Genomic DNA, 17043 nt, shown 5'->3' with positions numbered 1-17043 from the left:
ATCCGAGGCAATTTCTGAGCAATTGATTTAAGTTAGCTTTTCACTGAAATTTTTGATACATTGCACACAGTACGCAGATTACAGTGCCTTACTTAACTGATAAGGGACAAAGGAGAAGCAATTTAAAAATACACAGGGAAAAAATACCAATGTTTGGAATATTTGTACCAACAGTTGAAAATAATTTTTTTTATGATTTACAATACATTTCGATTACAGAACCACTGGGCAGTGTCGGATTATTTAAAAAAATCCTGGGAAATTTCATACTGAGAAACAAACCTAGGTCCACACTGTGTCAATATATTTGTTTAAAAAATAAGTTTTAGTTGAAAACTGCATTACTTTTTTAACAATCAGTAGTTTTCAACCTTCCTATGACATACCATCTATGAAAATTTTGCAATAATTTTTGGCATTCTCAAGAATGTTGCTGACTTTAAATAGGAAATTAAAAAGGATAAAGAATTTGCTTGTATATTGTTTTATGCCTTAAACCTTAGTTTGGCATCACAGACATACAAATTATTTAAACTTTAGATTAAAATCTCAGAATATTAACTATTATTTTTCCTATTTAAACTTTGAAGATTAAGTCAGTAGAACACATTTATATGCTTAAAACTCTTCATAATCTTTGAAAATGATACCTCTTGTCATAAAAAGCAAAATTTTTACTGCTTGTCAGCATTTCACAGTCTCACATGGAAGAGAGAATAAAGCTTGTAAAATTTTCTTTGAAAAAAAAATTGTTAACATTTTACAATGCATTTCAACATTTAAATTGCATGTACTGCATTTCATTTCCCAGAATACCCATTTGAACAATGCCATTGCATCTAACAACTTCATGTTCATCCTTTGTGCGACGGGAAATACGATTTAGCTCAGGGATTCAGAAGACTGAAGGTTCACACTTAAGTGTCCCATTTTGTGATAGTGAAAGGTCAGGGGCCGGCAGCTAAAAAGATCTGGAGGAATTATTACATCACAACATCGCACAATCTGCATATACCCAGTGCCTTTCATGTTGTCCAAGTTAACACATTTTTTTGTTCATTTTCAGACATTTTTGCACATTTCACACCAGGAAAAAAAATAACAAGAGAATTAAATATATTGTTTTGTTGAAAATGATCTGTTTGGGGGCCTATAGAATAATTATCGTAGGGGGAAATGTATCTCAAATTTTCCTTGCATTGTTTTCAGTGTTGCCTATTGATGCAATTTGGGCAACATTATGTTGTTTATTAAACCCAGTGAACTGTGAAGTACTTTGTAATGAAGCAAACTGGTGACTGTTAATACTGCCACAAACAGGTATTAGAGTTTTTCACAAATCTTTTTTATCATCCAATCATAACTTCCAGCGGTCCATGATGCACTGTCTTAAGTTCAAGTTGACAAGCTCCATTTGCAGAGAGGATCAAAATTGCTTACAAAAAATGTGTGGAATAACGGTATACTTTCAAGTTCATTCTAGAATAGATGAGTGGCCATTAAAAAGATGTAAAGAAACATTGTAAATCTGGTCTCTGTGCCAAAGATCCTTAGTTTTCATAAGGATTATATCTTGTACGGTCCTATTAATCATGACCAGAGTAGATAAGGTAATTTCTCTGGTCAACTTTTTCACCGTTTTAAAACAGCTGAGTTTTCTCTTAAGAATGGAACACATCTATACATCCACTGAGAAAATAGCTCGGACCATACCATAAATACTGATGATTTTACAGTGTTTCTAATCTCTCAAGACAGAATCCCATGAACCATTGTGTCTTCATAGTTTCTCAGTTGACATACTAGCAGTATTTGTATATCAAGTGCTTGAAAAACCTTTCTACATCTTCACTTATATGTGCACATATCCCTTTTCTGTAAAATGAAAAAGTTTAGTTATGAGCAAGATAATAATTTAAGGTTGGTGCATGTAGTACAGACTAGCAATGAATGACTTACATGTACACATGTTTAATCTTGCTTGTTGTTAATTTTTTTGTCTGAATATTTTCTGCATTCTACTTTATCCTGTGCTGAGAAAATTATCTGTTACAATGATGTTATATATGATGTTATTTTGTTAGTTGTGCTTAACTTAGATGTGAACTAGTTTTGTATAAATTGACACAAAAAATGTTAAAAAATTTAATAAATATACAGTTTAAAAAAGTGCTCCTGTTCAATAAAGTCTGTTGAAACAAAATAAGTAAAAGCCTTTCTAAAAATAAAGTTTTTATCAAATTGCCCCCTTTTTTGCTTTTGTTCTGAATTAAGACATTTTATGTCACCGAAGTATGTATGTACACTTGTTTACCAAATGACTTGAATTTTCTATGATCGCCGATATTTTGGGTTCAATCAATATTTTAGAATATGCCAGTCCACCATCATCAGTATGAATAAAAGAAGAATATGTTTGAAGAATTAAAATACAGAAATGTCAAGCCCCAGAAATGACCCCATGGTTCAGTTTTAAAAATGCCAAAACTTTTGTTTGACATTTTTGAAACATCTCTGTGTGAAAAGAGATGCTCGGTCAGAGGTCTAAATGTTTTAGAAACATGTGGCAATATTTAAAAGGATTAACTTTAAATTGAGAATGTCTGCAATGATAGTGAAAAAATGGGTTATCTGCTAGTCAGAGACTAGAATACATTTGTACTACTAAGTTTGATCTCTAACAGACCGAGATCTCAAGAGAAATTTACTACTTAGAGGGTACCAATGTAACAAGCTTGATGCCTGTCAAGCATATAGTTCTCAAGATATCTTCCTATGTCCAGTGTTGTTTAACCCTTAACCTTTGAACTTGTGTGACCTCGAAATTAATAAGGGCAATCTACTCCTTAGGGGGTACCAGTATGTTAAGTTTGATATCCGTCTAGTAAAGGGTTCTCAAGATTCTGATCAAATAATATCTTCCTATGTTGAGAGAAGTTTGACCTTGTCACCTCAAATTTGATATAGGTCATCTATTTCCAGAAGAAAACTAGTATACCAAGTTTCATGTCATCTATATCTTTCTATGTCCTGTAACCTCAAAATCAATAGGGGTCATCTAACAGTACTCCTTAAAGCTGAACACGATTCATAAAAGGCAGAGATCTATGTTAGTCAGGCATATTACTTTGCATTTTCCGTCACCTATACAACCCCTACATAAGCTGTTCACTTGGTTACAGTTCAGTGTAATCAGTTTTCAGTGGTGTGAATGGACATATTCTACATAGCTATTGTAAAACTCTCGGTAGTGACTAAAGTACATCATAACTGTGTGCTTCTTCGATGGCAGAAGAGAGAGTTACCATTATAGAAACTTAAGTCAGTGCAGTGAAAACAAACACAAATACACAAACTGCAGTAAAATGTAAACAAAGGTAATGCAAGTTAACCAAAATGAACATGTGTCATCAATTCCATGCAAGTACCCATGACAAACAGTCAGATGTAACGAATGTGAAGGGTATACCCCAGAGCTGATATCGGAGATAGGAAAACTAATATGGCGTATGCCTATTTACGAGTCATGTTCAGCTTTAAGTGGAACAAATTTACAAGTTTGACATCCATCAAGCAAAGGGTTCTGAAGATACTGATCGGAAAACATCTTCCTATATCCAGAGTAGTTTGTCCCTTGACATTTGACTCTGCAACCTTAAAATCAAAAGGTGTCACCTATTCTTAAAGGGGAACCAATGTACTGTGTTTGATGTCTGTCAAACAAAGGGTTCTCAAAACATTGAACAGATATTATGTTCCTTTTGATATTTGATCTTGTGACCTCAAAGTACAATAGGGGTCATCCACTCCTCAGGGGACACCAGTGTACCAAATTTGATGACTGTCAAGCAATGAGTTCTAAGATATTTATCTGAAAACTCTTGGTCTACTGACCGACATACAAGTGCAAACCATTAAACTAAGAAAGTTTCAGTTGATGAAAGATTAATTCAGCCATCAAATTGCAGCACGTTTGCATGAACTTGTTTTGAAGAATTTTCATATGATTGTATGGTAGAACTTCATACTAGAGTTGAACTTTGATATCTCAAACAAAGATCTCGAATATCATGGTTATGTCAAAGTGAGTTGGAACTCCCAACCACTTTTTCTTTATGTATTTTAACCTGGATATCTCAAAGTATATTCTCAGTCCCTCAAGCTCAAGATAACAGGGTTTGACTGTACAGATATCTTAAAATTTTAGGTACAGTATATTTTGTCCAAAAACAAGAAAGTTATTGAGATTTTGTTTCTGTCTATCAGAGTGAAGAAAATGTGCAAATGCTTGCTATCATGTTAATTTAATCATAAGATATCTTAATAATATATATTTATATTATACATTTGCAGACAAAAAAAGTACCAAAGAAGAAATAAGAAAAGAAATTAAAAAAACAATATGTTCCCAAACTTTGTTGCTGAAAGATAATTAAGCATTCATAACAAAATGCAGTGAAGAGTAAATAGTTAAATAAACTGCTCCTGCTCCAAAAGTCCATCATGATGAGTATCGAGTAGATGTTATTAATGATAAGTGTCGCTACTAGCCTGAAAGAAATTGGTATTTAATTCATTTTCAGTCTGATTAATGTCAAAGGGTACTCTTAAGATCGAACTAAAGTTTCATAAAATAATTTTATGTAATCACAACTACAGTCAAACCTCGTTATCTTGAACTCGATGGGACCGAGAAAAAACTTCCGAGATATCCGAGGGTTCGAGATATTGAGGGTAAAATACTTAAAAAAACATGCTTAGGACTTCTCAATCACTTCGACATATCCATGTTATTCCAGTTATCCCTGTTCGAGATAGCAAGGTTCAACTGTATTAGGTTTTATGGCTCTTTATATAAAGAATGTGTCTTTTTCTTGTGTGACCTAAGAGTATGTGATATTTTTTTAAAATATGTGGTTAATGCAAGAATTATCATGTGCTTCCAGGCTGGTATATAATCCTCAATTAGACATGTATTCCTTATACATTTTGACCTATAACCCAACATGCCTCCAACTTAATTCATTTATAGGTATACTAGTACTTCACAGAAACTTAAAACTAATCCCCCCCACTGGTCTCTATCCCTCTGCCTCATTGATGGGTCTAATCCATCCTTGCAACACCAGGGGTCCTGAGCCAACACATTGCTGTGGGACCCCTGGCCAATTTCATTCAATAGATCATGGGCTGACCGTAGCGAAGTCTTTTGGAAAAATTACAGATCTTGATTGTTTTTCTTATCTCTCAACCAATCACATTAAGCCAATCTATGATAAACAATTTGTAACACACGCATTTGAGGTGTCAACTGAATCTTCTCTGTTTATATTATCTAACTATTCATGAAAGCTTTAATTTGATTGGTGCTTCTCAATGAGAGAAGCAAGCTCGAAAATATCGAATGAAATTGGCCAGGGGTCCCATGGCAACCAAGCCCGAAAATATCGAATGAAATTGGCCGGGGTCCCATGCCAACGTGTTGACTCTGGGCCTCTGGCATTGCGTGGGTCTATAATCTAAATGTGAATTATACTTTCTGTTGTACATAATGATAACCAAATAAGGACATAAATTGTTCAGAGGTCACATTTCTGACTAAGTGCATTCACAGTAATAAAAATAAAAGTTGATCTGAAATTTATAACAACTTCCAATGAATAACATGTCATTTATTTCAAATATTTATAAAATTACTCTTCTGAATCACAGAAATTTTTTTTTTAAAAATTTGTGTTATTCTAAACATGATCCTCCGTGTCCAGTAGGAAATCCTCGATTTCTGTCTTCATCTTTATCCTACATATACAATAACAAAGAAATACATATTATTTAAATATTTATATTTCTAAATAATTTTCCTTAAGAATCTTTGCAAATCTGAATACTGTTCATTTTCTCATGAACTACCACGGATGAGCATAAATATCTCCATTGTTACGTCATAATACCGCAATTGACGTCAAAACTATAGTGCAAACTGTTTTGCTTGAAAAATGACAGTTGAATGGCGTATTTTGTGGTAACTCATCAGAAAATAATGTAAATGTAAGAAATGAATTTAATTTTTGAAAATTCATTAGGTACATGAACTAAAACGCTTCACGCCGGCATATTTATCATGAAGCGCTACCGCGCTTGATGAAATATGTCAGCGTCAAGTGTCGTAATTCATGTCCTCATGAATCTTCAAAAATTAAATTCATTTCTTAAGTAAACTACTAATTAAAAACATACTGTTCTTTATACAAATAACCATCTCTATTAATTAAAGTTCATTGATACTCTGACAAGAGAGATAACTCTTAACGACGTAAATGTCTATTATTCCTTCATAGATTTGTCAAGTTGAAATGTCTTTTTTGTTTAATTTAATTGGCCCACAAGCTATGATACAATTGTTTGTATTTTACTTATAAAATACATCATTTCTTTCGGAAAATCATAAATTTATATGAGTGAGCAGAGGTGTATGAACCTTAAGCCCATAGGTAACACCCCCCCACTCCCCAAAAAAGAAAAAAGACAGAAATATCTATCACCCTTATTTCATTTTAGTTTCTTTATTATATTTTTTAGTTACACTGTATTTCATTTCTAAGTTTGTTTGTTTGTTTTTTTTTTATTGCATACCTTCTTTGTCTCTTGCTGATGTCATCAAGGATATGCTTTGGCAACTTATTCACATCATCCTGTGTAAAAAGGATGACGTTTGTTATAACATTTCAAATACTATTAATTCTCATTCGAAAGAATATTAATTGTAGATATATACTTCTTTTAGACTGCTGGGAAAAACCAAAATCAAGATTTAATAATAAAAATGTGAATTTTATCTAATATTAGTAAATGAAGTTCTCAATGCAAACTAGCTTTCAATAAAAATACAATCTCTATGAACCAATAATACTGCATAGTAAAAACTACCAATACTAACCACAGAATATATATCTTGCATTTGTGAATAGAATGTCACCCACTAATGACTAAATTGCCTGTATATCATTTTATTAGCACCATTGCAAACACTAAATGAATAAAACGTGCTAAATACATGTATATTCATGGAATGGTAAAATCTATGGCAATAACGTGTAGGCAAAAGGTTCAAAGTAATGCTGTAAATGTTATCATTAGTGTCATTTCGTCTTTAAATTTAACTTTTTATTTTTATATAGTTACCGTACATGCCTTTGTTGGGAAATCCAGGTAGAAAATGTGTTAATAACAACTAACTCTGTTAATCAATCATAACCAATTAATATCCCCTAAAGCAACTTTATAAGTAATTTTACAAATACATGGATATTTTTCTTTTATTGGGATTTTTAAAGGTGATATAGCAAAAAAAAATACTGTCAATGCCCTATTTGATGAAATTTTAAATAATGAGTCTAACTAACTAGTTCTGTATTGTACATGAATGGATTTAAGGGGGCCGACTGGGGTTTTCATTGCGCAATACTTCGCGCAGCATAGTAAAATAAAGCGTATTTACTCTTTGAAAGCAACTATTTTTACATAATTTATAAAAATTAAAAATTTAGGGATTCTCAGGCTAAAAAAATTTAATTACGTTTTTAAATAACTGATTTCTAAACGATTTTTCAAATGATGGGTAGACAGACGTCGTAATAGTGTGTTTTTGACGTTATGAATAACCGAAGTTCTTTAAGCAGGGTAATTAATTATGCCATAAAATAAAAAGTATAAAACATATGCTCTTGAAATTTTAAATATAGGGAATTGAGAATCTAGCAATCATTTTTATAACTTTTTATGTAAATCTGTGGTATATGTCATGTTTTGTTGTTCTCTATAAAAACAGGAAAATATCATGAATTTTGACATTTTGAGATGCCCCCTCTGGAAACCAGACGGTAGAATTTTGTGTTTCTTTCCCAAAATGTACAATATAGTATTATCCATCAAATAATGTAATTTGAGCAAAAAGTCTATAGTAGTATTTGTATAATTTTCTCCTAAGTGCGAAAAAATGGTATTTTCCTATATAATCCTATAGTAAATGTACCTGTATTTTGAGATGTTCCCTAAAAAATAACCAGATGGTAGATTTTCACTAAACTTGGCATATATACTGAAGTCAATGTAAGGTACATATAGTATAAAATTAAAGAGTTTATCTATAGTAGTTTTCACACAATAAAACCCCAGTCGGCTCCCTTAAGGGGGAAAAACTCTTTTAAGATGCATACATGTACACACTTCAGGGAGTAAGTTTTTTTAATTCCTATTTTCACTACAGGTGAACCTGAGTTCAGAACTTGCAAATAAGTTTATTGTCCAAATGATAACTGGTATCTATTTGAAAAATTATATGGATAAGATTTAACATTAATATGTTTATAACTGAGTGAGCTAGGTCAAACATTGTGACAAGGGTACATAACTTTTGTTAAATCTCCCATTAAGAATTGATAGTTATATATGTTCTAAAAAAAAAAATTAATTCATGTATACATACAAATGTCAAAAAAATTGTTTCCTTGTAAAAATACAATAAAAAAAAATAATAATTGGCAAATCGTATGATTTCCTGTTCATTTATATCTGAATATCAACTGTTTGAGGCAAAAATGGAAAATTTTCTGTATGTGTACTCATCTCAAGAGGATTAATATTTTACAATGGTTTTTGTGCAAATTCATGAATCTTCAAGCATATAATTTTTTAATAATATTCTATATAATAAATCCTATATAGCAATATTTCAAACAGTCTATTGTTTATGTTGGAGCTAAATTTTGAATATAGTTACACCTCATAATCTTGAACTCAATGTGGCCAAGAAAAATACTTTGAGATATCCAATGATTCAAGATATTGAGGATGAAATGAATAAAAAGAGATTGGAATGTCCAGCTCACATTCGACATATCTAAGGTATTCAAATACAGATGTTCAATATACAGTTGAACTTTGGTATCTCAAACACTGATATCTCAAATACCATGGATATGTCAAAGTGATTTGGAAGTCCCAACCGCTTATTCTTTAAGTATTTTACCCCTGATATCTCAAAATCTCAGATATCTCGATGTTTCTTCTAGGTCCCACTGAGTTCGAGATAATGAGGTTTGACTGTACTTAAGTTCAACAGTATATCAAAATAAATATACATGTACATACAGAAATTTTTACCTGGATTTCTCAGATAAGGCAAAATTGAAAGAAGCCATTTTCTGTTTCATTAATGGTTGTGCCTATGCTTAAAGTAGCTTTTTTTGACAAGGTTGCCAAATGGCAACCTACTTCAAATTTAACTGGCCATTCTAAGTTTAAGGTTGCCTGCAGGTTGCCTTTTTTCATGTAGAATTGCATGACAGAAAAATTCTATAAAAATCTACAGTGTTACATGTAAATAATAAAAGTTGATGACCCTGGTGAACGTTCATTCAGTACATGAATCAAAACACAGGAAAGTCAGCAACATTGGACTAACAGTGGACCATTCATTATAATGAACCTTATTTGGTTGTGAGAGCCATCTTACGACACTTGACCTACATATAGGTGACTGGTAAAATAGTTTATATAATGCTAACTCTCTAGATTTCAGATTCCATTTTGGTGAATTTGTAGACTTATTGGTATATGGTAAACCGTCTTTGCATTTCACCATTCTGAACTGCAGAATGGAGAAAAAACAAACACGGCCAAATTAATTTATTTCTTCAAGTCTACCATCTTGACTATTTTGACTGAAATTTGAACCCAATGTTAAATAAAATGTAATAAAAAAGAAAAATAAATAAAAATTAAAAAAATAAATAAAGTGGCCTGGTCGGATATTTTTATTTCATTATTTATCAATGATGCTTGGACTCACCAATTCTTTTATCAAGAGTCTGCAAGCATAACAGAGGGCTGATATGACATCCTCTCGTGTTAACCTAAAATAAACAAGCCACATTATACCCTGGGTACTTGTTCACCACATTACTGAGGAAGGAAAAACCAGTTCTACATGAAATTTTGATATAGCTTCAACACTACGTAACACATTATCAAACAATATCCTTCCTAAACTAGTCAAAAATAACTGCAAGAAACAATGCATCTAAAAAAAAGAGTTAAAGGTAATAAAATTTTTAGAAGTTGGCTTCATAACAAAACATGTACTTTGTTCTTTTACATATACTGCATGTTTTTTGCCATTGATGGTGACAGGAATAGGTGGCTTAATTTCCAGCAATATTATTTACATGTACTTCCAATAACCACAAGGGCATCATCCATCAGCACACCAAAATATTCTTTATCAGTTTTACTTACGTTGGATCTTTTGATTGACAGCTCCCGTCACCACGCCCACAGCATTCTTTATCACTGTTACAGATAGAGAGTGTGACACTACTACAACGAGACACAGTCTCTGAAAACTGGACAGCACTCAGGGCTGAAGATGGCGGTACATCTGTGTCCAGGGGGGCCTAAAATGTCACGAAAATTGTTATCAGCCTGTTTTTACATATAGTCATGCAGTGCCTATAATTTTCATTTATTTGAAATAAATGGTTTATTGTGTGGTTATTTTTAATGTGGGGCACATAGCTCAGTGGTCATAAGTGTTTGGCTAGTAACCTTAAGGTTGCTGGCTCAAGCCCAGCATTGGGCACATGATGTTGTGTGTAGTGTCTTAGACAAGGCACATTATCTGCATTGCCTCAGTCTACCCAGCTGCAATGGGTACAAGCTTACACTGGGGATTAACCTGCAATGAACTGGTGTCCCATCCAGGGGCTGTCAATAACTCTCATCCACTTGGCATCACAGAAACTGGATATGAGCGACAGCCTTATGGCTTGTTGAAGGATTTCACTTTTAGTTTTAATTTAGTTTGTAATAAAGACAATTCTTTACATATAGTAAGTGCCTGAAATTTTACTTTTTTGAAATTTAATGGTTTACAATTGTTGTGTTTGTATTTATGTGATTAGGACACTATGGTTATGCAAATTTTACTCACACTGGACGTACATTTAAATAGGGATGGCATGCAGAATTGCTAATCAGTTCACTGCAATTTTGTTTCATTCAATTAACAGGTTGGCCACATCAAAATGTATATTTATTTGATTTTTTTCATCTGTCCTTATGTAAAAAATGTGTCTATTTTTGGTTTTTTACAAAGTGATAAGTGATATCGGAGTACATGCTAATTCACAAAGGCAGCAAAGAATTATCACGCCTCCCATGTCAGTTTTCATCCTCACCAAAAAGTAGAAACTTACTGCTTATACAATTGAACTCTGATATCTAGATCACTGATATTTCAGATAACATGGATATACTGAAGTGAATTGGAAGTCCCAACCACTCTTTTTTTTTTTTTTTTTTTTAATATGTACTTTCACTTCAATATCTTGAGCCCCTGAATATCTAGAAATTTTTTTTGGGTCCCATCAAGTACAAGATAAAAAGGTTTGACTATACCCTCAATTTACCTTACAGTAACTAACCCCTCCTGATCAAACTTGAATATACATACAGTTATGCTTCAGTATCTCAAACACTGATATCTCGCATACCATGGATAAGTCAAAGTGAATTGGAAATCCCAACCACTTATTCTTTAAGTATTTTACCCTGGATATCTCGAAGCCTTGAATATCTCGAAGTTTTTTTTTCGGTCCCACAGAGTTCAAGATAACGGGGTTTGACTGTACTTCAAAGAAACTTTTCCAAAGCCTCTGAGAAAGAAACCAGTCACAACGTTTTGGATAAAGATAATCACAAAACATTGGATAATCCTATACTTATCATCAATTAGACCATTAATGATTATATATATGTACTTATGACTTAATTAAGACAATGGGTCACGCACACAATCATGTAAGCACATATTCCCTTCTAATAATTATTACCTGTCACATGTAAATGAGGGCAGACAAGTGTTAACGTTCTTAAGTGATTTAATTATTTTGAACTGCACAAAAGTAAAGGCAATTTTCTTACTACTTTATAGAATTTTAGAAGATGGAATTTTAAAAACTTTACATACAAAATAGTATTTAGAAATGCATATGCTTACAAAAATCTTTTACCAATAATAAACTGTCAGACTGCAAATTTTGAAATCAAAAAAATCAAATTAATTGGTTAACCAGTTTATAGCAATTGCCATCCCTAATTTTTTGTCACATGAAAGACATTATAAATTAGCACCTGACAAACAGCACACTGACTCTCTGTGTCCTTTTTCTTTTCTGTGTGTAACTTTTCACCAGTCCTGAAAATATTTTTTTTTGAAAAAGACATAAAGTAAAAGGTCATATACATTCAAAAGAAATAGAAAAGAAATCAAAAATGTAAAAAGTTTACAGACAGACAGCCAGACGGATGCTGGACAAAATGTGATCAGAAAAGCTCACTTGAGTTTTCAGCTCAGGTGAGCTAAAAAAGAGAGAGTACAATCTACTTGTAATGGTCGACACACTGTTTAAAGGATTATTTTCGCCCCATGTTATTTTTGCCCTGGCTATCAAGCTTTAAATGATTTCCTCCCATTTGCCATGACCCAGATTGTTACTAAATAGATAATGTAACTTTGTCTGTGTAAATTCACCCAGTTTTGAGTCAGGTGCTTTTTTTCTCTCTCTTGTTCTCTGCTTTAATTCCTTAATTCACCCACTGAAAATGAGGGTGAAAGAGGCAGAAATAAAGGGAGCAAAAAATACCCTGTGTTTACAGTATTTAATACTATACTTTCTTACTTGCACCGAGATGTATAATTACTGGTACTACTAAGAAGTATAATTACTATAATTACTGGTATTACTAAGAAGTATAATTACTATAATTACTGGGTGTCTTCAGAGATCATTAAGGTATCAGTGTCTTTGCAGTTTTTTATTATCTTATTAGAGTCAAAATTTACATTCCCTGCATTAGCCTTTGTAAACCAAATTAATAGTAGACGAAAGTATATGTGACCAGACTGCAGGCATCTTTATATATTGCTCATAATAGAAAAGAAGTATTCATTAGCCACTTTTTAAATTTATTACTAGCTGTGAAGAACAAAATATGCTATTATACTTTTGTTAAAATGTTTCCTATACATGTATAGAGTTAAGAAGGTAAAATAACTATTTTTTACAGTCTGAAATTTTTTTTTCTTATAGCAAAGTTATACCACTGGGAACAGTTTGTGCTACCCACCCAACAGAAAATTTCCATGCAACTTTTACCCCAATTTTCTCAATATGATTGGTTGGCGATTTTTAAACACTGAAGAGTTTCACAAAGCTATATCCTGGGGTAGGAAATGTGATAACCAACCCTCAGAGATTATAAAATACATCATTATAATAAAACACTTATCCACTGGCTGTGAGTGGGATAGCTCTTTCATCAAAACCTTAATTGAAACTATTCCCCTTGGGCAAGCCCTTGGGGAAAAGTTCCTGTCACTGGTTTGATAAAAGAGCTACCCCAAGCACAACCAGTGGATGAGTGTGTAAGTACTATGAAGCTATAGCTTGCAATGCCCTTGATGGCTAAGCCATATATTTTACTGTTAACTACCCAACTCTTTATTTTACTAATGTTCAATGGAAGTAGGATTCTGAATGGGTTCCAGGTGTCTCATGACATTCTTAGAAAAAAGAAAGTATTTTACCACCTTAATTACCAGATATTCCCTATATTGCTAGTTGTAGAGGTAAATATGTTAATTCTATAATTCTGTGTAGCTAAACTAGATTTAGCACTGGTTTTGAAGGCAAAAATATTACCACTACTTGGGTACTTTATGATATTGCTTAGCTTGATAACATTTTTTACGACTGTGTAGCTACCTCATTATATTGCTGGTTGTTGAGGGATAGTCTGCCTGTAACCCTGTCACAAACTTCTCTGTAAGGTGCTCTATACTTGCACTGTCAGGTGCCTAAATAAAAAAAAAATCAGAGTCAAAATTCCAATACATGTATAGCAAACAGGTATTTTTTTTTAAATTCATATTTTCACTACATTCAAACCACTGTTTCTTTTAGGGGTATTTAGTAATGATCTCTGATCACTGATTGAGATAAAGTTTAAAATTAGCTATTCTTTTTTTTTTTTATTGAAAATCCGAAAGGGAGAATTCTATTAAAATGGCCACAATTACTGAACAAGAAATACCTACAAGAACAACTCAAGAATATACATAGCTCCAAATAAAATCAATTTCTTTGACATAGTTCTTCCATCATATTGTGAAAGGCATTCATAAATACAAGCTATGATTACCTTAGTAGTAATTGTCGGAATAAAAACAGTAGGTACATTGTTCAGGATATTGTACATTGTGACCTCTTTACTGCTGAAGTCTCTAAAATATGACATGGAAAAAAAAGATAAATTAGACACACCATAATTAAGTCAACACTAATTAGTATTTTCTCATCTACAGTAAAACACGCTTATAACAAAGTGCCAGGGAGATGGACAATTTTGCTTCATTATAAACGTAATTCGATCGATATATCCATCAAGTTCACGATACATGTATATTTTAAAGCCACGGAGAATGAAAATCACTTCGCTGTTAGCATCAATTCGTTATAAGCATGTTTGCTATAAGGGTATTTTACAGTATCAAGAGGAAGTGATTGGATTACCTGATAGGTCTAACAATAGTGATGTCACTGCACCTTGTATCTGCAAATGCCTGTTGATGATGATAAAGTTAGGAATGTGTTTAAAAGTTGAATAGCAGACATATTACTTTCTCTTTACAATATGTTGATAGTAGCTTAATTAAGCATCCACTTCATAAACATTCAGAAATTCAATTCCAGAATTGTCTTCTTCTTTTTTTTATTTTACCCTAGTGATTCCATACCATCTTCAGTTTTTTCACAGATTTTTGTAATACCAAAAGTTTACATATCATACTTCTCATCTTCTTTTACCATGTCGCTTAATAATTATTTATCTAATACAGTCATTTTACCATGTGTTTAATGATTTTGTAACTTAATCAATTCAAAACTTTTTATGAACTGTGGGACTTACTGTATCCATGGCAACATGTGCCCCCCTGCCCTGAGCTATGTCAGTGAGCAGATGGACAGCCAGTCTGGTACTGCAGTGCCCCAACATTACCTTGGAGTAACCTTTCTTACAAGCAAGGTCAATCAGAATGTTCTGTCTACAAAATGGAATTAAAACCTTAGGAAAGATCAGATATCAGATAAGCTTGTATTTTTATGCTTCTCTTTACACAGATTTTAACATGTAAGCCCCATTTTGACAGCAAAAATAATGGGTATCAAAACACATTACTCTAAAAAATTATATCAGTTCAAAATTCTAAATTTGCCATTAAAGCTGAACACATTTCGTAAATAGGCATACGCCATATTCAATTATATTATCTACAATATCAGCACCGAGATATACCCTTCGCATTCGTTACACCTGACTGCTTTATTGTCACGGGTATCGGCATGGAATGACGACACCTGTTCATGCTTGTTATCTTGCATTGCCTTTGCTTATTTATTTTATTGCAGTTACGTGTATTTGTGTTTGTTTGTATACTGCACTGTCCTATGCAACTGTTTTAAGTTTCTTTTGGTATCCTTCTCTCCTGCCGAAGAAGAAGTACACAGTTTTTTTTTTTTGGCCACCGAGTGCTGTGCAACATGTGTCCGTCTACAGCGGTGACAACTGATTACACTGAACAATGACTAAGTGAACGGCTTTTATAGGGGCCCTCAGATATAGCAAGCGAATAATCGAATATGGCATACAAATTCCTTTTATGTTCAGCTTTAACTATGATAATTCTAAGAAGCACATTTCTTATACAGAAAAAAAACAATTTCCAAATACATGTTTAATTACAATTTAAAATTGTTCAAATTTACGAACAAGTTTTAAAAACTGTGGTATATGTTAATAATATTTAGTCTGACCCAATTACTGGGTAATTTAATTTTTTTTTTCCTCATCAGTATCTGTACCTGAGACTTTTGATAAGGTCCTCTTTAGCAGTGACAGATTTCAGTGAGTTTAGAAGGACTTTAAGCTTCTCCTCTGCTTCATCATACTTGTGGAATTTAGCCATATTTTCCACAGATTTACCAGAAGTCCCCAAGGCTGTGTCAGATTCTTTTGTCTCTACAGCAGAATATTGTGGTGAATTTGAAGCATTCTCTCTATCCAACTCCATGGCCTTTAAAATATGAAAACAATATTTTATGCACAATCTGAATAATTTAGTGTTTTCCTTTCCATTTTGAATTAATGTGCTTTATGATTAAGTAAAAATCTTTGTCTTTGATGTACATGTACCTGCGACATTCAAGATTGTGTAGAGATTGATGTACATCAAAAAAATCATCATAAAGGATTTAAGAATAATTTTGTATTTCAGAAAACACTATTTTGCAAATAATTGTATTCTAGGCATTTAATTGTTTCACTCTATCCAAAGCCTTTAGGTAGAAGATGAACTACATTAACCATACTAATTGAAAGCTCCGCATACTTACTTGTTCCAGAGCCTTGAGGTAGCAGGGAAATCCTGTTTTTTCCATGATCTCTAACACCTGTGTACATGTTGTCAGTCTTTCCTCAGCTGACATCCCCACTGTGACACCCTCTACAATGATTTGCATAATAGGTCATCAATTTATTACTCCTCCAAAAATTAAGTTTTCGAGTAAAAAAGGACAACAAAAATATAACAAATAATGTTGAAGGTAACACTCATTCTTTTAGAGAATATAAAATTAGCAAAATTTAAGTGTATTGATCATTTTAGAACACGGCCACGGTTATAGTTAAGCATAGCTTTACCCCCTCCTCTACTGTGTAATGATTCAATTCATGAAGATTTACATTCAGAATAAAAAAAGAATATGTTAACTTTACCATCAATAAAGACAAGCCCAGGTTGGAATCTTAACTTCTTATGTGCACGGCCACTAAGTCCCTTCAAGAGATAGATAAAATATCCATAACAATTTGAATCTAAAATGTTTTTTTGAAGTAGGTCCAAAAAAATTACTGGTAATTAAT

The 17043-nt window shown here is 32.7% G+C and overlaps 2 protein-coding genes across 2 annotated transcripts in view; both read right to left on the bottom strand.

The window, feature by feature from the left end:
• LOC133206389 (E3 ubiquitin-protein ligase TRAF7-like) overlaps positions 1-17043 on the bottom strand; it is a 324928-nt gene that overhangs the window by 67087 nt on the left and 240798 nt on the right. The gene's annotated exons all lie outside the window — the stretch shown is intronic.
• The window catches only part of LOC133204514 (cytoplasmic tRNA 2-thiolation protein 2-like), a 17949-nt gene continuing 6583 nt past the window's right edge, over positions 5678-17043 (bottom strand). Inside the window, exons 4-15 of the mRNA XM_061340262.1 lie at positions 16897-16957; positions 16515-16624; positions 15984-16195; positions 15031-15166; positions 14634-14683; positions 14263-14344; positions 13827-13918; positions 12193-12256; positions 10297-10454; positions 9851-9914; positions 6634-6692; positions 5678-5799 (exon numbers count right to left, since the gene is read on the bottom strand). Coding sequence (XP_061196246.1) covers positions 5742-5799; positions 6634-6692; positions 9851-9914; positions 10297-10454; positions 12193-12256; positions 13827-13918; positions 14263-14344; positions 14634-14683; positions 15031-15166; positions 15984-16195; positions 16515-16624; positions 16897-16957 — 1146 coding nt within the window. The 3' untranslated portion in view covers positions 5678-5741. The remainder of the gene's footprint in view (positions 5800-6633; positions 6693-9850; positions 9915-10296; positions 10455-12192; positions 12257-13826; positions 13919-14262; positions 14345-14633; positions 14684-15030; positions 15167-15983; positions 16196-16514; positions 16625-16896; positions 16958-17043) is intronic.

The sequence above is a fragment of the Saccostrea echinata genome, unplaced genomic scaffold, assembly GCF_033153115.1.
Source record: "Saccostrea echinata isolate AGI-Se365-2 ecotype Australia unplaced genomic scaffold, CSIRO_AGI_Sech_v1 ptg000054l, whole genome shotgun sequence".
In the NCBI taxonomy this organism is placed as follows: Eukaryota; Metazoa; Mollusca; class Bivalvia; order Ostreida; family Ostreidae; genus Saccostrea; species Saccostrea echinata.
This window is presented reverse-complemented; position numbering and strand designations above follow the sequence as displayed.